Source organism: Schistocerca americana, chromosome 1 (assembly GCF_021461395.2).
Source record: "Schistocerca americana isolate TAMUIC-IGC-003095 chromosome 1, iqSchAmer2.1, whole genome shotgun sequence".
NCBI lineage: Eukaryota > Metazoa > Arthropoda > Insecta > Orthoptera > Acrididae > Schistocerca > Schistocerca americana.
The window spans coordinates 548,115,636-548,134,499 of record NC_060119.1 but is presented as its reverse complement, the minus strand read 5'-3'; the positions used below and the strand labels follow the sequence as shown (position 1 = coordinate 548,134,499).

The 18,864-nt window shown below is 42.2% G+C and overlaps 1 protein-coding gene across 1 annotated transcript in view; it reads right to left on the bottom strand.

The window, feature by feature from the left end:
* Positions 1-8,994: 8,994 nt before the first annotated feature.
* LOC124575954 overlaps positions 8,995-18,864 on the bottom strand; it is an 86,217-nt gene continuing 76,347 nt past the window's right edge. Inside the window, exons 16-19 of the mRNA XM_047131199.1 lie at positions 16,210-16,397; positions 15,889-16,117; positions 14,049-14,171; positions 8,995-9,221 (exon numbers count right to left, since the gene is read on the bottom strand). Of these exons, the coding sequence (XP_046987155.1) occupies positions 8,995-9,221; positions 14,049-14,171; positions 15,889-16,117; positions 16,210-16,397 (767 nt within the window). The remainder of the gene's footprint in view (positions 9,222-14,048; positions 14,172-15,888; positions 16,118-16,209; positions 16,398-18,864) is intronic.

The following is an 18,864-nucleotide window of genomic DNA, read 5'->3' as shown; positions in this document are numbered from 1 at the left end:
CTTATATTATAACCATACAGAAAGGAAATTATATTTTATCTAGAATTGAACATAATTTTATTTCTTCATAGTTCTCTTGAATTTGACTTCAATTGTCACTGATAAGTATGGTAGGTGATATTCTTAGTAATGGGAAAATACATAGTAAGAAAAATGAAATACTTTATCCACTTGGAATACTTGAGGATTTTTTAAGGATTATAATGGAATTATGTAGGAAGGTGATTTGATTGTATTTTTTATTTGGAGTTCAAGTGCTGGAAATGCTATTTTACGAAGGTCTGATTTCAACCAAGCTGAATTGAAAAACGAGAAAATATACTGAAAAATCCGAAATTCTAATATCTTGTTATGAACTTCAAACTGTAAAAGCTGCAGGATTAAGTGGTAAGAAGATTATTGAGTTAGATACAAATTTCTGTAACTCTACAGATTTTGATATTTCATATTTGCTAAATTTCAGATAAATTGTAAAAATAATCAGTCACTTGACTCTTCATTATTCAATCAGATTAAGTTACAGAATATATACCTGAAAATGGAATAAACGAAATTTTCCCATAGGAAATGTGTAATACTAATCGTCCAAATAACTTTCTGAAAGCTTATGATGCATTTCCAGATTATAAATGAGTTACATTACTTAAAGCAGATACAGACATAATTCCACATAATTTCATAACGAACTATTCTATATCATAACATGACTCATATAAAAATGTTGTTACAGCTCAGAAGACAATTATGAAAATTTTACAACTTTTAATGACAAAATTCCGAATGACACACTTGTATATATAGTAAAAAAAATGGTTCAAATGGCTCTGAGCACTATGGGACTTAACATCTGAGGTCATCAGTCCCCTAGAACATAGAACTACTTAAACCTAACTAACCTAAGGACATCACACACAACCATGCCCAAGGCTGGATTCGAGACTGCGACCGCAGTGGTCGCGCGGTTCCAGACTGAAGCGCCTAGAACCGCTCGGCCACATCGGCCGGCTATATATAGTAATGTATACACCTTTTAATGATTAAATTCCGATGATACACTTGCATACATAGTACTGTATTGTGAAAATAATTTGATTTATGATGTAAAGAACAGAATTTTAACTGAGAGTTTTTAATAGTTTATGACAGCATTTTGAATTTTTAAAATCGGTTAGTTAGTTATTGCATGAATTAGCAGTTTCCTCAGCATGAGCAGTAAAGGATGTTAAAACCCATCTGTTGGCTCAAGGCCAAGGCTGTGTGAGGCAAGATAGTAGCTCTGCTTCTACAAAGACTGACGATATACTAAGCACAGTGCGAGTTGACCGAGCTCAATGTGAGTTCTTTCTACAGTACTTCATCAAACCATAGTTTCCTGTTTACTCCATCTCTCTCATGCGAACACAAATGTATCTCTCTCTTCTCTCTCTCTCTCTCTCTCTCTCTCTCTCTCTCTCATGTGTCATTTCTTTAATGAATAACAGATCGCTCTGATGTAAGTTCCATTGACTTTAATATGGGAACATACTTCGCTTTGAAACGTAAGTTATTCTCTTTGAATAACAAATTATTTGTTGTCATTGATATTTTTGTGTTGTTCACAACTCGTCTCTCCAAATAAATGTAATATTGTGAAGAAAATAATTTATTTTAAATGTGAAATAAACAGATGAAAATGGGTGAATTAGAGTCGACTTTATTGCCCGAATACCAACTATACATACAAATTACTGACCTATGTGTTCTGTCGAACTCTGCAGGACTACTTAGACTGAAGGACGGTGATCATAGATCAGATGAAATCATAAGTGCTTCAAATGTGATAAGAGCTCGCCATTTGACAAAGTGTTATCTATCCGCACATGTGTACTTGATAACTACCTACAAAATGAAGTGGTTCAGTTAATTCTGAACTTAGTCTTCGTGACACGTCGTGTACACTGGGTTAGAGGCCTGAAACTTGGAAATAGTGGAAGGTGTTCAACAGGAAATGTTTTTTTTATAATAAGTGAACGTAATAAGAAAAATCATTCATTACTATTAATTTTGTATGTATTTATAATAAAATATGCGTTTTTCAATGAAAATAAGTGGGTTAGACATGAAATTTTTACGACAGCATATAAAATCAGCAGGACCTAGAACCTAGATATTTTATCTTCTCATAAATGTTGCGGAAATGTAAGGGATTATTGATCCCCTGAGGTTTTCATAGAATGAAATGGTAGTCAGGGGCTTGTATTGCTGGCCATTGTTGTTATATTTGCTTACAGTATGCTTGTGTGTTCGTTGAGTGCACTGCGAGTTGGTAGTCAGTTTAGTATGTGACAGTCCAAACAGTAAGTCGTGAATGGACGATGGGATTTACCAACGCAGAAAAAGCCGCCATGCTCATGGTGGATGGAGAGTGTAGGACGAATACAGTTCCATAGAATGTGGAGTAAGTGGTGAGATATCCCAACAGACGTCAACCATCTCGGCAGTTATCTCGGCAGTTATTTATCAGCCTCTTCTGCAAGTTGCGTGAGAGTGGTAGTGTAATGCCTAGACAATATAACATAAGGAAACAAGAGACGACAGAAGAGGGGGCAATTAATGCTCTTTCTGCTGTTGCAGTTGATCTGCACGTTAACTCGCATGAGCCAGGCAAGCGACGTACACACTCTCCATCGACGTAGGTTATATCCCTATCACATCTCTCTCCATCAAACTCTACATGCAAACCGTTTGGAAAATCGTATTAGCTTCTGTACATGGGCATGAAGACAGCATACTCCAGATGGATCATATATCTTGTTTAGTGATCAACCCACATTTACCAACCATGACCAAGTAAACCACCGAAACATACACTGCTGATCTGTTGACAATCCTCTTTGGCTTCGCCAGGTGGAACATCAGCATCCGTGGAGCTTAAACGTGTCGTGTGGGATTTCGAAGCATCAGCTCATAGGCCCATTTTACGCAGACGGAACACTGAACACGCGGAAGTATCACACCGTTCTAACAGACCATCTACCACAGATCCTAGAAGACGTGCCTCTGCAGAATAGGAGGAACCTGTGGTACCAACTTGATGGCTGCCCAGCCCATAGTGCACGAAATATTATAGCATGTCTTCCCGAAATTTTTCAAAATTGTTGGATTGGTTGCAGAAGGTACAACCTTGGCCAGCTCGTTCCCCGGATTGGACACCTGTGGACTTTTTCCTGTGAGGAAAGCTGAAAGACGCTGGCTACAATCATACACCAATTACGCTCGATGATATGCAAAGACATGTTACTGCAGCCTGCTCGGACATCTCCACTGAAATACTACCACATTTGCGGCAGTCGTTCCATACCGGAATGGAAGCACGTACTGCCGCTATTGGTGGTTATTTTGAATACAAACTGTGATGGTCAGTTTGTCTCACTACTAGTCAGAATCCACATAACTTGTGTATGTACTTGTGTTGTTCTTTACTGTGTGTTACCACAGATATTGTACAAGGATCAGTGCGGGAACTTTTCAAAATAGCACTTCCCCATTTCACAATATTCGCAGAGCAAGTTTTAGGTGATTCATTCTATATAAGGGTCAATTCACGGGACAGGAAGTCGAAGTCAACATTATAGATATAGAAGAGGACGTAGATGAAGGTGATAAGGGAGATATGGTAATGCGAGAAGAATTTGACAGAGTACTAAAAGACCTAAGTCGAATCAAGACCCCTGGAGTAGATAACACTCCGTTAGAACTGTTGATAATCATGGTGCAACCAGCCATGACAAAACTCTTTCATCTGGTGTGCGAGATGTATGAGACAGGCGAAATACCCTCAGACTTCACGAAGAATCTAATAATTATAATTCCAAAGAAAAAAGGTACTGATAGATGTGAATACTACCGAACTATCGGTTTAACAAGTCATTGATGTGAAACACTAACAGAAATTCTGTACAGAGGAATGGAAAACCCTGTAGAAGGTGACCTTTGAAGGAGGTCAATTTGGGCTCCGGAGAAATGGACAGACACTGAAGGCAATACTATCCCTAATACTAATCTTAGAAGATAGGCTAAAGAAAAGAAAACCTCCCTTTGTAGACTTCGTAGACTTAGAGAAAGCTTTTGTTGATGTTAAATGAAAGATTCTCCTTGGTATTCTATAGGTACCTAGGGTAAAATACAGGACTCGAAAGGCTATTTACAAGTTGTAAAGTAATCAGATGCTGATTGTAACAGTTGATGGTCAGGAAAGGGAAGCAGTAGTTGAGAAGAGGGTGAGACAGGGTTGTAGCCTATCTCCAATGCTATTCAGTCTGTACAAGTTCTATGAGTTAGGGCGTGGAATGTCAGAAGTTTGAACGTTGTAGGGAAGATAAAACTTCTGGAAAGGGACATGCTATGACTCGCGCTAGGTACAGTGGGCGTCAGTGAAGTGAAAGGATTTCTGATCAGACGAGTATGGGGTAATATCAGAAGCAGTATAAAATGCTGTAAAGGGAATAGGATCTGTTGTAAATAGGGAGGTAGGACAGAGAGTGGGTGAGTTACTGTGAACAGTTCAGGGTTTGCCTTGTTTCCACCAAATTGACAGTTAAACAGCAATGACAACAGAAGTTCATGTACACATGCTGTCGTCTCAAGCAGAAAATGAAGAGACAGAGAAAGCATATGAGGATGTTGAACGGGTATTTCAGTAACTAAAGGGAGATGGAAATTTGATAGTCATGGGGGAACTGGAATGCGGTTGTAGGTGAAAGAGTAGGAGAAATGGTACAGGAGAGTAAGGGCTCTGTAGTAGGAATGCGGGAGGAAAAAGACTAATTGAGTTCTGCGGTAAATTTCAGATGGTAATAGCAAATACTCTGCCGAAGAATCACAAGAGGAAGAGGTATATTTGGAAAAGGCAGGGAGAGACAGGAAGATTTCAGTTAGCTTACTACATGGTCAGAAAGAGATTCCGAAATTAGATATTGAATTGTAAGGCGTACCCAGGTGCAGATATTGACTCGGATTACAATTTGGTAATGATGAAGATTACGCTGAAAGTTAAGGGACGACTCATGAAGAATCACTATGCAAAAAAGTGGGATATGGAAGTACTAGGGAATGAAGTTACTGAGATAAAAAGTAACTCAGTAGGCCCTTCAGTTGAAGAGGCAGTGCAGTTGAAGAGGGATGAATATCTCTAAAAAAAAGTCTCTGCAGTTGGAGAGAAAGACAGGTACAAGGAAGGTAATTGCGGAGAACCCATGGGTAACAGAAGAAATACTTCAGCTGATCGACGAAAGAAAGAAGTACAAAAAAGTTCAGGAAAATTTAGAAATACAGAAATACAAATTACTTAGGAAAGAAGTGCAGCGAAGCTGAGGCGAAATGGCTACATGAAAAATGTGAAAAAATCGAAAATGAAATGATAAATGAAAAGCACCAGTTTGCTTTTGTTCTACAATATTACTTTTATTGCTAACCGGTTTTCGGCTTACAAGGCCATCTTCAGACACGTAAATGTCTGAAGATGGCCTTGTAAGCCGAAAACCGGTTAGCAATAAAAGTAATATTGTAGAACAAAAGCAAACTGGTGCTTTTCATTTATTATAATGTTGTTCAACCAAGAACCGACGGAAGATTCTGTTAATATGAAAATGAAATGATTGTCGGAAGCACTGTCTCAGCATATAGACAGTCAACACAGACTTCAGTGAACTTAAAAGCAATGACAGTAACATTATCCAGGTGGGAGGAAGCGCCGCTCCCCGGTGGATTTGTGTGGGGGTCCAGTGAGCTGGCCAGTCTGTGGATGGTTTTTAGGCGGTTTACCACCTGCCTCGGCGAATGCGGACTGGTTCCCCTTATTCCGCCTCAGCTACACTACGTCGGCGATTTCTGTGCAAAGTTCTCTAAGTACGGGCACACCACCATTACTGTACCAACCAAACATAGGGGTTACACTCATCTGGTGTGAGACGTTCCCTGGGTGGTCCACAGGGGGCCGAACCGCACAATAACCCTGGGTTCGTTGTGGGGCGATGCAGGGGTGAAGTGGATTGCGGTAGTCGTCATGGGGTTGTGGTCCACTGTGGCTGCGGCGGGGTAGGAGCCTCTCCGTCGTTTCTAGGTACCCGGTTAACATAACATAACATAACAGTAACATTACGAGCGTTATGGAATTCAACGAGGGCCTGTATGAAGGAGATCACTTAGCTGATGAAGTGATAAAAGAAGAAACAAGACTTGATAGGGAAGTTCTAGGGAATTCAGTATTAGAATCAAAATTTAGAAGAGCTTTGGAAGACTTAAAATCAAATAAAACAATAGGGATAGATAATTTTCCATCGGAATATCATCAGGGGAAGTGGCAAACGAACGATTATCCGCGTTGGCGTGTGGAATAAATGAAGACATGCGCGGAAAAATGAGCTAATGTAAAAGCTTAGAGATAAGTGTTTCCAGCTGTTAGTCGGTACGGTAACTATCAAAATTGACGTTGGTCTCACCCCAAAATATCATTTAGGGATGAGACCAACGTCAATTTTGATAGTTCCAACATCCTGCAACAGATGGCAATACTTACCTCTAAGTTCTTATATTTCAAGTTTAGCCCGTTTTCCTCTCACGTCTTCATACGACTCTGGGGATATACTAACAGACTTCCGGAAAAAAAACAACCACACAATTTCCAAGATAGCAACAGCCAACAACTGCAAGAATTATGGCAGAATCACTCAATAATTCTTCCATCCAAGTTGCTGCCAAGAGTAATACGCAAGGAGAATGGAAAACGACAGTGAGAATCTTAACATCGGTGATGACGAAGTAAATGAAGTTAAGGAATTTTATTATCTAGGCAACAAAATAAGCCATGACGGACGGAGCAAAGCGGATATGAATAGCAAACTAACACTGGGAGAAAGCGCATTCCTGGCCAAGAGAAGTCTACTGGTGTCATACGTAGGCCTCACTGTGAGGAAGAAATTTCTGAGAATGTACATCTGGTGCACGGAATTGTATGGTAAGGAGACATGGACTTTGAGGAAACTGGAACAGAGGAGAATAGAAGAGTTTTAGATGTAGTGCTACAGAAAAATGTTGATAATTGTGTGAGCTAATAAGGTAAGTAATGAGGAAGTTCGCTGTAGAATCGGAGAGAAAAGGAATATAGGAAAACACTGACAATAAGAAGTGAGAGGAAGATCGGGTATCTGTTAAGACATCAGGAAATAACAGCCATTGAATCAGAGCGGCAGATAGAGAGTACAAAACGTAGAGAAAGACAGAGATTGGTATACATCCGGAAAATAACTGAGTACATAGTTTGCAAGTGCTACTGTGAGATAAAAGAAAAAGAGATCACAAAAACAAATCAAGAATAATGGAACGTAGGCGAATTAAATAAAGTGATACTGAAGGGATTATATTAGAAAATGACACATGTAAAGTGGTTTATGGGTTTTGCTATTTGGGCAGCAAAATAACTGATGGCCGAAGTAGAAAGGATATGAAGTGTAAACTAGCAATGGCAAGAAAAGTTTCTGAAGTGTTTCTGAAGACGATCGAATGTAGATGTAAGTATTAGGAAGTATTTGCCTGGAGTGAGGCCAGGCATGAAAATGAGAATGCAACTTGGACTATAAACGGTTTAGACACAAAGAGAATAGAAACTTTTGAAATGTGGTGCTACATAAGAATGGTGAACATTAGATGGGTAGATCATGTAACTAACGAGGAGAAACTGAACAGAAATGGGGAGAAAAGAAATTTATGGCACAACCTGAGTAGAATCGGTTGATAGAATGCATTCTAAGACATTGAGGGATCACCAGTTTAATACTGAAGGAAAGTGTGGAGGATATAAATCATAGAGGAAGACTAAGAGATGAATACATTAAGTAGATTCAGAAGGATGTAGGTTTTTCGGATATGGAGAGGCTTGCAGAAGATACAGTAGTATTGAGAGCTGCATCAGGAAAGTCTTCAGACTGAAGATCACAATAACAACAACACAATGTACGAAGAGCACGAATGAACTCTTATTCTAACAAGTATATTAAATCAGTGTGGAGTAAGACAATGGTGAAAAAAAGAAATTGTTTCTCAACTCTCAATTTTTTTACTGCGATACTTGAAATCCCCTGCTCCATCATCGCTACAAAGTTGACGTCGTGGAAGAAATGACTGGAGTACTTTGTCGAACACAGCAGTACATTAACTGGACAAACCACTCTCCTGGACACATCCAAACACGTTCACTGACGATACAAACTTCCACCCACTCGTCTCTGATTGGCCATCATTTTACAGCTACAGCTGCACAGCGATGAATTTCCGAACGTAGCCTATCTTAGTAGTTTTTTTTCTCCACCCGGTATATTAGTGACAGGAAACCTTTCCTGAAAGTATCTTTGTGTAACGCAGTTTCATAAGAAAGTGAAATGTGAAAGATAAACAATACAGACAAGGAGAGAAAAGATAGTTTCAAAATTTGACAACTAGAGAAGAGAGCTGAAGATTAGACGAGTAAACTGAGTAATTAACGTGGATGTACCGAATCGCACTGGGGAGATATGAGGTTAATGGCGCAATGTGACTGAAAGAAGGGATAGAGTGACAGCACACATCCCAATACATAAAGAAGTAGAAGGGAGAAATCAAGGTATGGAAACAGTAAGTAGGTTCCAACGGTTGCAGGGAATCGTAGTTATGATAGACATGGGAAAGGTTACACAGAATATACTTGTATGGTGAGCATCAATCTGACTTTCGGACTGATGACTTTGACAACAAGTTAATAAAAACTTACGAATTTTATTCAAAATTTTTATTTGTTTAAAGAAACTGTACAAATTAATTAAAGGCATATTTTCATTGTATCTTAAATAAATAAGGATCAGAAAAACGTCTCTGACCACTTTTAATCTCTGGTGTATGGAACCTTGTAATACATGGGGAGTTGGCTCGTTCTGTGCAGGGAACACAGCGTGTTGGCAAGCAGGAGTCCGTCACGAACGATCGTCACAGGGAGAAGAACAGTGCGACGGTGGTGGCCAGCATGAGTGCGACCGCAGGGCCCAGTGCAGCGGCGCCATCGTCGCTGTCCTCTTCAACTTGGCAGCCGTTGGAGTCCTGAGGCGTGTCTGTGTACCGGCTGCGAGGGAGTCCTAGTTCCTCCAGCTTCGCATCCACTTGCTGCGTCAGCTCCTCAGACATGTCACTCGTCCGTGAGAGCAGCCACGAGTTTTCTGAAAAAGTGTACGAGGTGGCGTTACGACAATCACTTGAAAACTTTAGCATATCAGGTGTGTAATTACCAGTGGCATAGCTGTGAAGTAACCTGTGTAAGGGGCTGTGCAAGGGGGTGTGGGGTTCCCAAGCCTATAATGCTCAGAATAGTGTGTACTGTTTATAAACCTCAATAAGTCACTAATGACAGAGAAACAGGGTACCCCAACGCTGAAATTGGTCTGTGATGTCTAAAAAGAACAGTAAATCGCCGTATTCCAATTATGGTAAGAGCAATGTATAAGTCCTGTTAGGCACATCATGGGGAGTAATGTGAAACCTTCATACATACCTGTATTCATAGCAGTGCATGGAGAGAAGGGTCACTAAGAGACACTAGGTAATGAAATGGGGACTCCATGTTGATGACATTGGTATGTACAGTCTAGAAACCTCAGTAAGGCACATCAGTTGGAGCAATGGGGGAGCCTCATGCTGATAGTGGTATCCGCAATCCAGAAATCTTAGTGACACATTTGAGATGGAGGAATGAGGGCGCCCATAGTGAGAATGGTATACACAGGGGCTGAGTAAGGCACACTAAATGGAGACATAGGGGCTGTCCATCCCAAGAGTAGCATGGATTGATCGGAAAGGTCAGTAAATTACATTAAGCCAACAGTGGTAAGCACAGTGCATAGTCTTAATAAGGAGGCACATTAAAGGGAGCAATCAGGGATCCTCATACATACTCAGCGTGTTATGTAGAGGGCTAGCACATCAACATACACCAGATAAATCAATGGAGGCCTACCACGTCGAGAGTGGATTATGAACCTCAGTAAGTCATGCCAGGAAATGAGTTTTGTGGGGACTCAAAAGCTCAACCTGAATTACTTCAGAAATAACGCCCAGTCGTAGAGGAATGATATCTGTTCACTGGTTTCAGTGAATTCCCTTCTCTCTTAGCGGACATGTAGCAAACAGGCTACAGTTCATGGATTGCCTATACCTTCACAGCAGGTCACTTTCTAGAAATGAAAAAGAGTGCATCACCATGCTTTTGAGGAGGCTAGAGACGTGGCCTACTGCCTAATAGGTCTTGGGGAATACTATGTGTTGATGTGTTGTAAATAACGACTAAAGACAGAGATGCACTCCGAAAAATAGCCTCAAAAAGTAGTATCAGGTCAGATGAACTGTCGTGGCACACCTGAAGGCCGAAAACTGCATAGCATCAAGGCCTACTAGTGGTTCAAAAATGGTGAACACTATGGGACTTAACATCTGTGGTCATTAGTCCCCTAGAACTTAGAACTACTTAAACCCACCTAACCTAAGGACATCACACACATCCATGCCCGAGGCAGGATTCGAACCTGCGACCGTAGCAGTCGCGCGGTGCCTACTAGTGAAACTGTCCCATACCACCTTTCATGCACATTACATACTACTCTTGGCATGGTGGTCACTCATTCATTCAACTGTATGCCTTACTGAGCATACCCACTACTCCAAGCATGCAGACACCATTTCATCATATTATGTACCTTATTAATGTTTATAGACTGTATGTACGAGTCTCGGAATGGACACCCACATTGCTATAACCCATGTCCGCTACTGAGCTTGTACACTGTGCGTACTTCACTTAGGATGGCGTTCCCTGTGCCTTACTGAGATTTATAGACTGTATGCTGTCCGTATGGGCTGCCTAGGGCTCCACCTCATGTGTGTTATTGGGCATGTACACGGTGGAATGTGAATACCAATCTAGGCATGAGGATCATCAAGTGCTCCTTCTAATGTGCCTTAATGAGCTTTGTAGGATGTGCATACTCTCAGAATGGGGCTTCAACATTGCTCCATCTGGTGAGCCTGGGGTGATTTATAAATTGCATATACTAACATCAGTACAGGGCATGTTCTAGTGTTCTCATTTGATGCTATCGCAAGTAACTTCTCCATGGAATTCTTGTTATTTTCTTTTCACTGGTCTGAGTGAAGATAGCGAGATCGTCTGCAGAAGCTAGGCACTTTACTTTGATTCTCTGTCCTAAGCTCCCAATTCCTTTCTCCCATTCTTTGATGTCTTTATTTAAAACTATATTAAACAGAAGTGGTGAGAGGGAATCTTCTTGTCGAACTTTTGTGCGTACTTCAAAAGCCTCAAGTATTTCACCAAGGAACTTCACTTGAGATGATGCGTGCATGAGAGTCCGTCACATCATTCGCCTAGTCTTGCTGCCTACTCTGAGTTATTCTGAAGTGTGCAGAATGGTTTGTCCGTCAACAGAGCCATATGCCTTCTTAAAGCCCACAAAGGTGACAAACGTGTCGCACTTCCACATATCCATAACATTGTCTTCAGATACCAAATCTGCTCAGCACACCATCTACCTTCACTGAAATTTGCTCGGTATTCACCAATCAAATTATCTGCTTGCTGTTCAACCATGTTACAGAGAGCTTTGGATAAAATCCTTTACTTAAATGGTAGAGGAGATAGGCCTCTTGTTGGTGTCTGCCCTATCACCTCTTTTATAAAACGGATGTATAATAGCTTCCTTCCAGTCCTTTGCAATCGTTTCAGTTTTCCATATTTCTTTTAAGAGTGCATAAATTCTTCTTATAAGGTCACGTCCTCCTACTTTTAACGTTTCTGAAGTCATGCCATCCCGTCCAGGAAAGTTGTGTCTCTGGCTTGTGATTAGACTATTACTACAGATGAATTTACAATAAAAATAAACTCCACTCAGGGCCAAGAGGGAGTATAGCAGATCGACAGAGGGGTGGGAGGAAATGGACATAGAGAGGGGAAAGAAGGAGATGGACCTGAAGACCTGAAGAGATAGAGAGAGAGGGGGGGGGGAGGGCAGGGGGTTGGAGAAGATGATCAAAGAGATGAGGAGGAGATGATGGAGAGAGAGGAAGAAGAAGGAGGAGACAAGCATAGAGAGAGGGAGGAGGAGACAGAGACAGGACGGAGAAGGAGATCAGGATGTATATACAATTTTCATATATATTAGAAGCCCGTATTTTCTCTTTTATTTATTTTCCATTAAGCTAGACTGGGTCACAGTAACACGTGGCTGCATACAGCTAGTGTATACACGATCCAGTCACATTAGTGCGACTACAGCCTAACGTCAACGTGGAATAAGGTATCACAGACACATGTGACAGTGACAGCAGTGGAGGCTATATAAGGAATGTCGGAAGGACGCAGAAAACACTGCATTAGTTATCGTAATGCGGAAATGGAGCCATTTCTCTGACGTCCAAAAGGGCATGGTTATTGGCCTTGAGGCGAAGGGTCGAATCGTTTTGGAAGCGGAAAAGTTAGTAAACTATTCGTGTGCCGCCATGATTAAGGTATATCTTGCATGACAAAATGGTGCTACCCAGAGCTGGCGCTGAGGCAACTGTGGTGGGCCACGGGTAATAGATAACAGTGGTGACTAATGGCTGCAGAAATGTGTAAGAGTGAATAGATGTTAACTGTTGGGCAATCCCAGATGAACCTATGGGCTACCAACAGTGTCTCCTCAACGACCGTACAGCGAACATTACTGTGCATGGGTCTCCTTACTGTAGGGGATCATGCAACCACACTGACTGCTGTTCATCAGCGACAAGGACTGGAATTTGTACGTCAGTACTGAAAATGGACGGCCACTGAGTGGCCACAGGTGACCTTTCCGTATGATTCACATTTTATGCTCATCAGACAGATAGTCAGTCGTTGGTGTACACGGCCCTGTAACAATCGTCGGAAGTGTCCAGACCAGAGGAGGGAGCATTCTGGTCTGGGGAACGTTTCCATGGCATTCCCTGCATGATCTGGTCATTCAGGAAGGCACAGTGGGTCAACATAAGTATGTATCTATCTTTGGGGACCACGTCTATTCAGTACATGCAGTTTGATTTGTCCTCGGCATGATGGCATCGACCAGCAGGACAATGTAGCATGTTGCACAGCTCGCAGTGTACGTACTTGAGTCTAAGAGCACCGGGATGAATTTAGTATACTCCCATGACCACCAAACTCCCCGGATTTAAACCGAATGGAGAATCTTTGGGACCACCTCGATTGGGCTGTTCCTGCTTCTTATCTGAACCGAGAAACCTATCGCAGTTGGCCACAGCGCTGGAGTCGGCATGGCTCCACATCCATAGCGATACCTTCCAGAACTTTACTGACTCTCTTTGTGCTCAACTGCACTGCAAAATATGGTTATTCAGGCTTTTTACAGGTGGTCTTATTTATGTGACTGGAACATGAATATCAATATTGTGAAAATTAACTACCCTCTAACATTCCGTTGCGTTATACTCTACGTTAGTTTTATGTCTAAAGATTTCTATCCGTTAAGAATGACATACTCTGCTCTGTTTTCTATGAAGTCATCAGTGCAGTCACGTAGCTAGTTTGATGCGCTAGCACTTTGTTCATTTGGCAGCAATGCGCAACTGTATTAAACTCCGGGGACATGATATCTCCCAGAGCATCGGTATATACTGTTTTCAGGAACATGAAGACAAACACGGCAATCTGATTTCACACTATCGCTGTTTTCGGAAAGCATGTTCATCCCTTCAGGGGAGACAGTCAGTGTTCAGAAAAGTCATAAAACAACAGCATGAAACATCCGAAACTCTACTGCAGAACGACGTCAGAGCAGTAGGCGTGAAGTCAACCACCATCCTTGAAAACGGGACTGATTTGTTTTTCCTATCACAGAGAATGCTTTGGGTCTCCAGCGATCTACTCGACACTACTGCTAGAAGAGAAGCAATTTGTTTCATATGTAAACAGCACTGGATAATAAAGGATAAACACTTACCCGTTATGTTGGATGTTTCATCTGTAGACTCCCTGCAGGCCCAGACAATTGAGTAGCTGTCGTAGTCAGTATCCAGTACCCAATACGGACCTGTCACTGTCAACACACATGAAATAAGCAAGTCTGGACACAAAAATACAGGGTGTTACAAAAAGGTACTACCAAACTTTCAGGAAACATTCCTCACACACAAATAAAGAAAAGATGTTATGTGGACATGTGTCCGGAAATCCTTAATTTCCATGTTAGAGCTCATTTTAGTTTCGTCAGTATGTGCTGTACTTCCTCGATTCACCGCCAGTTGGCCCAATTGAAGGAAGGTAATGTTGACTTCGGTGCTTGTGCTGACATGCGACTCATTGCTCTACAGTACCAGCATCAAGCACATCAGTACGTAGCATCAACAGGTTAGTGTTCATCACGAACGTGGTTTAGTAGTCAGTGCAATGTTTACAAATGCGGAGTTGGCAGATGCCCATTTGATGTATGGATTAGCACGGGGCAATAGCCGTGGCGCGGTACGTTTGTATCGAGACATATTTCCAGAACGAAGGTGTCCCGACAGGAAGACGTTCGAAGCAATTGATCGGCGTCTTAGGGAGCCCGGAACATTCCAGCCTATGACTCGCGACTGGGGAAGCCCTAGAACGACGAGGACACCTGAAATGGACGAGGCAATTCTTCGTGCAGTTGACGATAACCCTGATGTCAGCGTCAGAGAAGTTGCTGCTGTACAAGGTAACACTGACCACGTCACTGTATGGAGAGTGCTACGGGAGAACCAGTTCTTTCCGTACCATGTAGAGTGTGTGCAGGCACTATCAGCAGCTGATTGGCCTCCGCGGGTACACTTCTGCGAGTGGTTCATCCAACAATGTGTCAATCCTCATTTCAGTGCAAATGTTCTCTTTACGGATGAGGCTTCATTCCAATGTGATCAAATTGTAAATTTTCACAATCAACATGTGTGGGCTGACGAGAATACTCACGCAATTGTGCAATCACGTCATCAACACAGATTTTCTGTGAACGTTTGGGCAGGCATTGTAGGTGATGTCTTGATTGGGCCCCATATTCTTCCACCTACGCTCAATGGAGCACGTTATCATGATTTCATACGGGATACTCTACCTGTGCTGCTATAACATGTGCCGTTACATGTGGTTCACGCACGATGGAGCTCCTGCACATTTCCATGGCCTCCACGCTCTCCTGACCTCAACCCTCTTGACTTTCATTTATGGGGGGCATTTGTAAGCTCTTGTCTACGCAACCTCGGTACCAAATGTAGAGACTGTTCGTGCTCGTATTGTGGACGGCTGTGACACACTTCGCCATTCTCCAGGGCTGCATCAGCGCATCAAGGATTCCATGCGACGGAGGGTGGATGCATGTATCCTCGCTAACGGAGGACATTTTGAACATTTCCTGTAACAAAGTGTTTGAAGTCACTCTGGTACGTTCTGTTGCTGTGTGTTCCATTCCATGATTAATGTGGTTTGAAGAGAAGTAATAAATGAGCTCTAACATGGAAAGTAAGCGCTTCTGGACACATGTCCACATAACATATTTTCTTTCTTTGTGTGTGAGGAATGTTTCCTGAAAGTTTGGCCGCACCTTTTTGTAACATGTAAGTTTTCTACATCTTCCAGTGTAAAAAGAAATTTCTTTGATGTACACTTTAATCGAATGGTATTTAGAAATAGTGCACCATTTCATCTTTTAAACAATATTATATGCTCACTGCCACTTCCGTTATACATCCACTAGTGGAATCAATACCTTCTTGAGGTTGCTGGTGTATGTAGCAGACGTCACATGCAAATTACATGATACTGACCTGTCACACCTGGGAAGTGCACCGTGAATTTGGCCTCTCCGGAGTCAGGGTCGTCCAACTCGGCCCAGCCGATGATGTCGTTAAAGGTCCCAGTAGATGCGCTGAACAGCCTGTTGTGTACGGTCACGTTGTTCTCGCCAGCCACTGTGTACTCCGCAGTGATGCACTGGCCGCCCTCCTCGAACGGAGCCTCTCCCAACCTGGCGATCTCGTACCACACACCCTGATACTGCGCAAACATATAGGAGGCAAAGTGGTCAGTAGCATGTCAGTAGTCAGAAGTTCACAGCTGCAACCGCCATAACTACATTGGGTGTTAACCTTAGAAATGTCAAATTCCTTGGCAGCCGGCTTGTCGCATGTGCTGACTCTGACAGTGCACTGTTGTGGATCCTGTGGGGTGTCTGTGTAGCGGCTCCGTGGCAGATCCAGCGCCTCCAGCCTGTCATTCACCTGCTGCTCCTGCTCTTCTGTCAGCTGGGCTCTCCGTGACAGGATCCAGGAGTTCTCTGCAAAACATACCGTATGGTTTGTTAGCATTTGCCAATTTTGCTACTTTCAAATTCAGATTCGCAGATTTCGACAGTCACTTTCGACTGTCTATTCTTTCTTGACGAACGACATATAGCTGACTAATTGATGACTACTGTGTGCTCTAGCATATTTTGTTCACTCATCTGGCCCTGAGAGAAATTCAATAAACATAGTTATTGCATTACACTTGATTCACATATGGACGATGTACGAAATGGTTCGTTAAGTGAAAATAAATTTCTTGAGTGGACATTTCCCTACTATGATATTTACGTCCAGCCCCCTTCAGTTGAAACATAGTGCAATACATTACAATGTGTGATGATTTACAGTCATGGTTTGCACATATAAATGTGGATATAGCTTCGATAAAGGCTCTCGCCATTCCTCACCGAGTAGTGTAGCAGTCTCGTGAGAGCTTTAGGAGGAACACGTTTGTACTGAATCCCGTGCAGAATCACGACAGTGCTCCATCAGTCTGTCGTTGTGACGGTCAGTCATTGTAGTAATATTTTATCAATATATATTGTAACCCTGTTGACGTTAACGATCGGTGCCGCCTTGTGATTCTGCTGTAGAAATTGGTCGATCCAACACTATTCTCGTTAATCAATAGAAGTGTTATCAAAGTATCTCCAAATCACGCAGTTATTCACTTTTTTAAATAAAATATACGCGTCAGAAGCTATTTAATGCTTAAACAAGTTATCATTTTTCTTGTACTGCGCAAAAATTTCGCTGATAACAGCGCTTTTTACGTATGTTGACTGGATATTACCTGAGTTATTTAATTTGTGTAAAAGAATTCTATAGCATATAGATGGTAATAGCGTAGTCAAGTCGCGTCTGAAATAGATTGCATACAATTTTTATTTGCTAGGACAAGCAAGAACAGGCATTCTAATAGATTTATATCAATTATTCGTTTGTAGGGAGTCCTTGACATAAATGCTGCAATATTTATGTTCCGACCTAAATCCTCAGACTGTATGCAAAGGGCATAAGCGAGTTAGCAATAAATTGTACTTCTTCAAAATAAAATCCCATGTTACCGTTCTATCAGGTTGGTGTGTATATTCGTTGCGTTTTCCCAAAAGTTCACAACAGATACGAATAAAAAGGTACTCTGGTCATGAATAATCTATTTTTCTTCAGTATTTACAACAGTTTGTCAACGCTAGGGTAACTCTTCGATTCCGCGACCGTAGGAATCACGTGGTTTTCAGGCAAAGAACTCATCCAGTCATGTTCGGAGCATATTTTCATCTGGCATGATGTTCGTTGGAGGTTGTTCGACAAAGAGCGGAAAAGATGAAAATCTGATGGCGCAAGATTAGGTGAATAAGGTGGGTGCGGAACGACTTCCCAACGCAGTTTCAGTATAGTGTCTTTCTTGACAGTCTAGCAGAATGCAAGTGGGCATTATCATGGAGTACCATGACTTTACGCAGGCTTCCTGGTCATTGTTCTTTGACTGAGTCTGCAAGACGTCTCAATGGTTGACAGTACGTATCAGCAGCGATGGCTACATCTCGGGGAAGCAATTCGTAGTACAACACACCGTCGCCGTTCCATGTTATCTTTTGTGGATGTGCGAAGGTCTTTGTAAGTGGAATTTCTGCTTTGCTTGGGCTCATCGATTCCTTTCTTTTCCTTCTGTTGGCGTAAAGACACCACGCCTCGTCACCAGTAACGAAACAGGATAGGAATGGCAGGTATTGTTCACAAGCCAACTGAGGACGAGAAAGCAGAGATGCACATACAGCTGAGCCGTGGCTATTTCTATCTTGGCGGCATGCAATTTCACTGGCGCCACTAACGACTTTGGTTGCCAATGTCGATTTGATCGTGTGCCGCGAGCTAAGGTCTTTGGTCGAAGTGTGTATGTTGTTGGTTTGGTGGGGCCTGGAGAGGGAGTTGGCTGAAGGGCACGTGTTTGGAAGCGGCGAATGGTTAAATTGGTCAGGGACAAGCCATGCCGGACCGCTTGAGGATTGGTAGCGGTGAGCTGTAGCAAGACCTACGGACGTCACACGCAAGCTGTTCAGTAAGTTCCAGGCATACTCTGCAAGCTCAAATGTTATGGCACCTCGACGACCACCTGTACCTATTGGAGGCAATAACACCCTGGCTGGACGCTTGCCAAGTCACGGCTCCTTCGAACATGAGTGAAGTTAAGTGTTGTTTTCTTATTTCTGAGTAGTTGATATTGTAAGGCCACGTCTGTGTTATGTATGAAGATGGTATCTGTTCTTTTGGACATGTTCGAAAGAAACAGATACCTTCTTCATATATAGTTAAGGCTAACAGGCCATTGACCTTCTCCTTCTGTGCTGGATGCACACACATTGCCCGAACTCTTACGAGACTCGGTAAAATTGTCTGCCTTGAGTAATGAGTGTAATGGGCAGGGGCACTACGAATATAGTGTGTGGACATTAA